This window comes from Myotis daubentonii, chromosome 3 (assembly GCF_963259705.1).
Source record: "Myotis daubentonii chromosome 3, mMyoDau2.1, whole genome shotgun sequence".
Lineage (NCBI taxonomy): Eukaryota > Metazoa > Chordata > Mammalia > Chiroptera > Vespertilionidae > Myotis > Myotis daubentonii.
The window spans coordinates 34,930,319-34,939,927 of record NC_081842.1 but is presented as its reverse complement, the minus strand read 5'-3'; the positions used below and the strand labels follow the sequence as shown (position 1 = coordinate 34,939,927).

The 9,609-nt window shown below is 33.0% G+C and overlaps 1 protein-coding gene across 2 annotated transcripts in view; it reads right to left on the bottom strand.

Annotated features, from left to right (window-relative positions):
* Positions 1-3,079: 3,079 nt before the first annotated feature.
* NLGN1 (neuroligin 1) overlaps positions 3,080-9,609 on the bottom strand; it is an 846,948-nt gene continuing 840,418 nt past the window's right edge. For both annotated transcript variants that reach the window (XM_059687065.1, XM_059687064.1), the window contains exon 6: positions 3,080-9,127. In XM_059687065.1, the coding sequence (XP_059543048.1) occupies positions 8,305-9,127 (823 nt within the window). In that variant the 3' untranslated portion in view covers positions 3,080-8,304. The remainder of the gene's footprint in view (positions 9,128-9,609) is intronic.

Below are 9,609 nucleotides of genomic sequence, written 5' to 3'. Positions count from 1 at the left end.
TAGAAAGCTTAGAGTAATTATCCACCCCTACCCTACACCCCTTTTTCTTTTTTTACTATGGATAACTATGCCGCCATTCAAATATTTTAAATGGAAGAAAATAGATTCTTTAAATATATATAACAATTTACTGTGCTATCTGTATAGACAAAATGAAGAATTAGTCAGTTGGTTGCTAGTAATGGGAGAAAAAAGGCTACATTTTATTCACTTTTCTATCACTAGTAGCTCAGTGACTCATATATAGAGTAGGTCATTAATATGTATATTTAAAAGAATGAATAAGTACTTCTAAAAGTATTGGTATTTTGAGAGTTGTATGTGGTGTTATATTTTAAGATGTGATATAGAACCTAGAATGTAGTAAGTGCTCAGTAAATGTCAGCTGTTGCTTTTTTTCGGTACTGTAATACTATCTATATTAATATTCCACAGCTTTGTTTCTACCTGATTCTGAACAGTATTTTTATTATAAGTGACCTTAGTGAAGATAGAGGATATGTTTATCACTTTATCAAATTTCATGGCTGTGGGATGGATAGAAAGATATTCATAGGCTAAAACAATGTGCTGAATTGAATGAAGTGGAATTTAATAGTGTTTAATATCCTGAAGAAGAAGTAGAACTCAGATGATCAAGGACAGCATGAAGGCAGAATTCGCTTAATGTAACAGCAGTACATGTAGAAATTTTAAGGCATTTTAATAGGGAATAGATTTCAATCTGAACTGCCAGTGTGATGTAGCCAATAAAGAAGGTAATACTACCATAAGTTATATTAAAAGAAGACATTCTATAATGAGGGAGTGAATAGTAGTCTCTATTAACTAAGGATCTATTAAGTAAATACACCTATGCTTGAAGCAATTATATGTTTAATCCTAGACTTCACACTTCCTAAGAAACTTAGGCTTGGGAAAGTATTTTAAAAAGCAATGATTAGTATGGTGAAAAGACAAAATTATTTTGTAATGAAAATGAAAATTTTTGTTCTGAGAAGAAAAATGACTCATGCAAGATATGATAATTATTTTCAATTTTTGAAGAAAAAAGTCAGGTGATGGAGACTTTAGGACCTTTAGAAGAAAAAAAATAGAGCAGTTGATCAATATAAGGAAAACTTTTCAAATGGTCTCAAATGCAGCCTCCTGCTTCAGAATTCCACAACCGTGGTGATGTGCGATGCTTGAGTTCATAGCCAAATATTTGGGTAGAGGATTAAGCTGAATATTTCATATTCTGTGATATATTTTGGCATAGCCCAGTGTGGCTTCAGACATGGCCATAATTATTATTGGGAAGGATGGATACACACTGTCTTTGTTGATGAACTTGCTCAATAGGATTCAAATAATATTTTACGTTTACCATTAAGACATATAAAATATTTTAAAATATCACAACTGTAAACCTACTTATACCCACCCCTATAGATAAAACAAGGTATTGTGTAATGATCTGATACAGTGGATAGCACAAAAGATAGTCTGAATAGTTTGTGTTTATAGTTATTCTGTGCTTGGCAATACTTGTATGTTCATAGGTAAGGCAGAGATTTGTCCTGTTGTCTAACAACATGCTATTTGGCAATGGCCAGCACCATTTGTTGAGTGAATGGCTAATTCCTCTCATTGCTTGACTGATGTTCACTAGCTTCTAAACAGCCTGAAGTACCATTTATTTACATAATCTTAAGCCTTTCCCCACACTTTCCACACCCTTAGAGAAGAAAGCGTCCTATATAATAAAAGCGTAGTATGTAAATTGTCTCCTCAACTGAGAGTTGTCCAGGAGTTCGACCAGGGGGCAGGGCCAGCTGGGGGAAGGGAGGGAGAACCCGGTCGGCATTCGCAGCCTCTAGGGACCCTACCAGTGCACAAATTTCGTGCACTGAGCCCCTGGTAAATAATAATGGGAGAGGGCATGAAAATTGAAGCTGCAATAATTGATAGGAATATTTCCTCTAGTGCAGAAGAAGTCATCTCTGAGAGTGAAATATTTTCAAGAAACAGCTAGAAAGCTTTTAAGGGGATATTCAAAGTCAACTCTCCATGACGGGCAGTAAGAAGTGCATCAAATTATAGCACTCCATTGGAAATGCTGCTTTCATCTGAACATTTACAGACTAGATTGGGATTTCTTTTTTGAACTCAGGAATAACATTCTGTAATCTGTAAGGAAATATAAAAATGTAATGAAAATGAAATCATATAAAATGTAATCATCAAATTCTACAAAATATCAAAACCCTTTTATGGGAAGAGACATTCTTGGAATGTGTTTTTGAATTATTTATTTGATATTGATGGCCATATGCAGCCACAGAGACCTGCAAAGCAATGCCAATTATTTTACTTAGTGATTTGAAAATATTGATCATTAGGCCATGTATAGGAAAATTCTTTCATGTCCTATTTGTTTGCTATATTCTTATCTTGGGCTATATTCAGATAAGAGATTCCAATACTTCATTTAGTCTTCTCTACCAAGATCAGTATTAAGTAGATAGTACAAGGCTAGAAATATATCCCTCTAGATTTTTGTTCTTTTGTTTGTTTCCAGTGACACAGTTTAACCAAGACTTGGATCATGGATTAAATTTCTTGTTTCTTTCTAAATGTTATTAATTTTGTTTTTTAAGGACAATAGATTATGGTTTAAAGGGGTTTATTTAAATATCTTTGTTCTCTTTTTTAATATCCTGTCATACATATCTATTACATATCTACTTTCTATTTGAAAGTAGAAAGTCATTAAATTAAATCAGATTTTTTTCTTTTTTCTCTCTCATTTCCTTAATCCTACTTTTTTCTTTTTCACCTTATATTGTCCTCTTGCTTTTCTGACAAGCTGTGTAACAATTGTAAGACAGATCCCAAACTTTATTCTTCAACTTCTCTCCCTGCATTCACCAAGAGGTGAACAGACCATAAAATATTGTTCCCATCAAATCAGAACTGTCAGCACATGTGTGGGCAATTCAAAGAAGTTGCAAGAGAACAATTTATCTTGGAAATGTTTTTCTGTGTGTCAAACAGAGAAGAAATTATTTCTGAGTTTAAAAATAGTCAGCACAACTTGGAAAACACAGTAATATTTATTTATGATAATAAACGTGTTTTTAGTAAAAGCCATGGATGTCCAAACACAAATGGAATCATGACAACCCAATGGCCTCTTTTACAAAAAAAACATGACATCTGTCCCATTAATTTGCTAAATGATATGAGTGCAAAGGACAAATTAAAAATACTAAATCTTTTTAAATACACCATCCAAAATAGGTATCACCCTGGACACGGCATTCAAAAATAGTCCCTTTGCTTTAACTTTATCTGCTGAATTTTTGTTCCTGTGACTTGACAATTTTCTTTAAAGCTTTAATTATCATTCATTTACACACAAAACTACTCGCATTTTGGTTTGACTTTCCATAGAGGACTAAATTCTACGACATTAGTACATATGTAAGAAGGTACACAAAGTCAAAAAAAAAAGAAGAAGAAGGTATACAAAGTCATTTGTAAATATATGAATTTGAAAGGTCCATAAATATCGTGTAAGCATTTAGTATGGAATACATCATGATTGGCTAGACAAAAAATTATGTATCTATCTAATTTATGTTTGTCCCTAACAACTTTAACCTTCTTTTAAATGAAACTTAGCAAGTATTTGGGAGAATGTTAAAGTTTGTTAGAGATTTAAGTTTCCACACTTATGAATCATTAAATCAGGTGCGCAAATAACTTGCTTTCCAAAAATTCACTTTGCTCTTTTCCAGAGGTCATTTGGCAACATTTGATATCATACAAAAATATAATTAAATTCAAGAAAAGACCCTCCTAAATAAAATTTTCTTTTTGAAAACTTATAACATGGTCATCCTGTTGTATCAAGCTCTGTAAATTTTTTTTTTTTAAAAAGGAAGACAATAAGGTTTATAAATAAAATACCAGGAAAAAAGGCACTTATGCCCTGCACATGGTTATTTCAATTTGTATAATCCGCAACCCTTATCAAATGGAATTGATTTCTGGCCTGAAAAGTGCTCAAATCAAGTCAAATCAAATCAGAATGCTTATGAAAAAGAATCAAGTTGTCTACCAAATATTTCACGTCAGTAGGAAATTTCTTGAGGAACTTCTGATGGAAAATTGCAGTGTATGTTGTTGTATCAAGTGCAGGAGAGGTATAAGGCTGTTGGAGGAATTCCCTTACTTTATTGACTAAAGAGCCAAAACAATTGTTGTTAACAGTAAAGCTTGACAAGATAATTAAATGAATAATAACAAAATCTCAGCGGGGAAGTGCCCATTAATTGGGTTTATTTGGGAGCATGTTTTCACAAGTATAACCAAATTACCTAATTTTCACTCACATTAAAAAGTGATAGTATATAACAACTAATTACTAGACTTGAAGGAAAAGGCCAGTCTTTGAACCAATCAAACAGAAGAAAACAATCACCAAAGGACTGCAACGATGTTTGACAGCTTCCTGAAAATCCCATTCATCATTTTGTCCTGTGAAATGTTTCTGTGAAACTTGCCAAACAAAAGAATCCCAGTGATTTCTATGTAGTAGTGTCTTTAAAACTGGAACACATTTAACCACATTCTTTGTATCCTTTCAATATATTAATATGTATGTCAGTAAAAGAATGTTAACAGGTGAAATAACTGAGAAGGAAGGATTTGTTACAGATACAGCGAATGAGTTTTGGCATTTAAAAAAAAAAGAAAATCAGTACCATTCTGGTTTCCTGTTTAATATTACATATTTTTTAATCCTTGCTGTTTACATGCTGTACAGATCAAAAAAATCTAATTTATAGCATCATTATAACCAACGTTTAAATTTGACATGAATGAAAAACTCCATACATTACTCAGATTTTTTTGTGTTGAGCTGCTAGCATGATCTCTCCAAATTAAAATTAGATACATTTAATGCTTAAGCAAATGACTTTATAATTTCCATGAAGTTAATGATGAACCTCCTGATACATTTGTAGTACTCAACTAGATCTTGTTTAGTCAATATATTAAATAGAAATTTAAACTATGAAATGTGTCCCTTTTATTTCCACTCTCATACTCTGAAACAGCATTAATCTATTGATAATGTTTGTATAAATATTAGCAGCCTTGACTTTGCAATTTAATCTGAAGCAGGGAAATCTAAATTAATAAGTAATGCCAAATATGTTCTTTTAATTTTGTGACTTACATTTTTTCCTAAAGAAAACTATCATCTAAATAAACACATTTTATACATATTGGTTAAAAATTAATAACAATATCCAAAATACTTCTCACATTTAAAAATTATGTTTCAGCTTTAAAAACAGTGTTTAATGTTCTGTTTATTCTGGGACATTATTTTGCACTCAGAAAACTAGCTGCTGTAACTATAAAACTAGGAGCTAACACTCCTTCACAATGACTTTACCACGGCTTGGGAATAGTTATACAACCTGGAACTGCTTTATCTTCCACAAAGTTGTTACCACATTGATTTAGAAAAAAGAATTGGGCTATGGTTTGTTTCTTTAACCATTTTCCCAAATTAATACAAAATAGATGTCAGTTATGGTACAGATAGGTAGATTGATTGACACATAAATTTAGAGCAACAGATAGGCAGATGGATATAAATATGGCCATCATTAAAATAGAATGTTTTGTTTTGCCAGGTGAAATAATGCATCTGAAAGATTCCATTCACACCTTATTTTGCTATCATTTCTATTTCTGTTTTTATCTTTTGTTTAATCAATATAGTAAAAGATAGTTTTCTGATTAAACAATATTGGAAATGCTAAATAATTGTTTTTACTGGTTTACATTGGCAATTCACAATCTAAAAGTATAAGCACCCGAAGGCAAAAGATGCATGTAGATCATTCTGGATTTTGAAGAATTTTTGTTTCTAACATAGATTTTTATTTCAAGTTATGGGTCAATATTTAAAATTTACTGACAGTTAACAATTAGAAGGAGTTATAAGCAAAGAAATTCCTTGAAATAGAAGATTTTATCTATTAGTGTCCGCTTAATATCTTGCTCAGCACTTTTAAATTTTCTTAGAAGGATAACTTTCTATCCATTATGTTATGATAGTTCAATCACCCTTAAAAATGAATCTAGCTATTCTTATTCCATGAAATGTCACCCATTTATTTTCAAGAGACCTTTTCCTCAATGATCAGAATTGGAACCTGGGATTTTAATTGAAAACAATTGGCACATTTTATTTCCCATAAGAGGTATTTAAAAATACAAAGCTGATATGTTACTGGGCTTATAAATTCATAATGTTAAAGTTTCATCAGTTTCATCTTAGATGAGACTTGCCTGGAAATCCATGGAGTGTTTTCTGAAGAAGTTACCTAAATGTCTTCAAAAATTCGATTGGTCTAGAAAAATGACTCTGAGACAGTCATGTTTCTTTTCTATTTTTTTTTTAAAAAAAGACAAAACAGCAATAAACATTTTAGCTCTTTAATGAGCAAAGATCATGTCTCTTATCATTGGACTAATAGTCATTATCCAGTTTATCTTTATTTCACGCAATGACCAATGACATGGCCAAGATGTACAAAGTTTTTTTTTTCCATCAAGTAGTATACAATTTTTTTGTATAATAAGCTTTCATTCTTGAAAAAGAGTAACTGAAAAGAAAGGTTTCTGTTACTGCAGTTAGTTTGTCAGAGAAAGTTCTTTGCATTATCTTACAAACTATCAAAATTGCTAGTCATCTGAAAAAATGTAAAAAAAAATCACATAACTTTAGTCTAATAGAAATATAGTACAGGTAAGAGAGAAAGTATTTATCAGGATGTGCTCTTTAAGTCCATCTCATTTTTTAATATAAATGTACATCTGATTACATATACAAACATTTGGATAGGTCTGTGATATACTGTTACCGGTAAACAACAGGGGATGAAGAGTTTCCTGTGGTCTTAGAATATTCATTGAAAATCACACGTAGGTGTAAGACTAAAATCCCCCAGATGTTGTCTCTCTTAGGTTCTGCATCTACGTTGTACTCTACTGAGATTGCACAAGTAAATTCCAGTGACAGGACCTCAGTAAGAAAGATAAGTGGTGTGAGGAGGGACATAATTTTATATTGAATTATTATTAGTAAACATTTTGTCATGCAACATGAGTAAATCAATTAACTGAGAGCTATAACCAGAGTGGTAATTTGGGGCATCCTCATTTCATAAAAGACTGTTGCAAGTAACTCTTTGGACACACTTCATCTTACCAGAGGAAACAAAATACAGAGTAACAAAAACCACAGCAAATTATGGATTCTATAACACATGTCCAATTAGGATTACATTTTTATAAATAATTTAGATGGGAATGAAAAGAACATTAAGAACACAGGAAATTGTTTGTTCTTGGAATTAATATCAGCGAGTATTCATCACTATACCTATAGTTTCTTCAAATACCTTTAAGAACTAATTCCTTCTATTATCAAGACTACTGTGAATTATTTAATTGTAATTACTTTTGCCCCTTAAAATCTTCTTTCGGTTCTGCCAATTGATGGAGGAAGCTCCTATTAAAGACTCCAATGGGATGAGAAGAATTTTAATTACGGCTTAATCAGCAGCACAGCCACCAAGCATATAGATTATCATGCACATCGTGCTAAAAATATCCAGTTTCCTGTATCCCCACAACTTTATACTGACAGCACTTATGTGATAATGTACCTGCCAGTCTTTAAACTTCTCTGTTTTACTGGCAAATTTCAGCATGAGCCTCCGCTAAGGCCATTAACAGCATTGGTGTTTTGTGTACTTATCCAAATATGTAAATATGGTCTACACAATAAAACGGCTCCAAATAAAAACTGGTGAAAATTATCTGACATTCCATTGGTGTGTCCCTTGTGCATATTCATGGTTGTTTTTTTATTTTTATTTGTTTTATATTTCAGACATAGTTCTTTCCTGTTTGGTGTTCCACATGCCTAATTCCATTATGTAACATAAATCTTCAAAAAATTAATTCTTGAATGTGAATGAAAAAGTATCATTCAGAACAATTGCTTCAAGCAATTGAAATTCATTTTTAGAGTTGATTTGTGTATATATATATATATATATATACAATTCATTTTTTTTCAAAACCCCCAAAGTCCTTGATATGTATAATCACATAATATTCCTCCTTATTTAAATAGTAAGAGTTTTGTAGGTTGAAAGCCAAGGAATCTTCAGTAATCTTTTACTGCAATCCATCAAAAAAATAGAGTTTGTTTCTGTTATCTGGCTATACCCTGGTTGTTGAATGTGAATGGGGGTGCGGATGGGGATGGGGCAGAGTATTGTTCTGTCCTCCGGTAAATGTATTGAATGTGTGTAAGGGTTGAATCCCTGGTATAGTGTTGGGAATCATTGTAATCGTGTTGGGTGTCATTAAGGGAACATCATCAGGTGACCTCCTCATCGCTAATGTGTAATCTGGGGGGCAGGCGGTCCGAAGAACCACCTCATGTGGATGGATGGACTCACATTCATGATCCAAATCAGTGTGCTTCATTTGGAGGGACATGATCTCCTCTTCTTGTGCATGGGTCAGATCGTTGGTGGTAGTACGCTGAGGGCTGCATCTCCTATGAACATCGTGTCTCCTCTTATCCTTTTTGTAGTACAGGGCTGCAAATGCCAAGATGTTCAGAAACAGCAGTGATGCTCCAACTGCTATCGTAACGCTCAGCTCTGTGGAGTAGTCCCTCTGATCCACTGAAAATGGACTTGGTTGTTGTTTGGGATCATCCTGCTTGGCAGTGGGAAAGGCTGACGTGACAGGTACAGAATTTTTTCTCGTAGGTCTGAAAGTGATGTCCGTTGATGGCACTTTAGTTGTTGTAGAGGTATACTGAGAAATGTCATTGAGATTATGCAGATGAGGTACCAGCTCCAACCAGAGGTTCACCTTATTGGCTCTATAATGTTCTTTAACTCTTGGTTTTAATCCAATATGGAGATAAAGTTGATCTTTCTGGGAATATCTGGTCCATGCTACTTCTTCAAAGCGGTTGGGTTTGGTATGGATGAATTTTGTGTCTTGAGGAACTGGTTGATTTGGATCACTAAGAAAGAAAAAAGCAATTATGAGAACAAAATTATTTTATTCATTTTCTTAATAGAAATAGTACTAGGTTGACATCAAATTGAAGAGGTAATTCATCCAGTCTTTTGAGTGTTTAGAAGTATAAATCCCATTGCAGGCAGATTGCTTGATGGATGATAATGTAATGTGAGTAAGCCTCACATTCTTTTACAAATGGGCTACTGTCTACCCAAAGATTTTTAAATGTATGTACCTATTCATTGTCTCATAGGCAAACTAATAGAGACAGGATGGAGTAGTGGAAAAGATAAGATTTGGAATTGGCAGGTGAGGATTTGAGTCCTAGTACTGCTACATAGTAGACATAATTAATATCTAGAAGAGGCTCTGATAGCCTCATCGCCCTTCTCTATAAAATGGGATTAATCTTACTTGCCATGCCCACCTAACAATGTAGTTGGCAGAATCGAAATGATATAGTATTGCAAATTGGAGAGCACT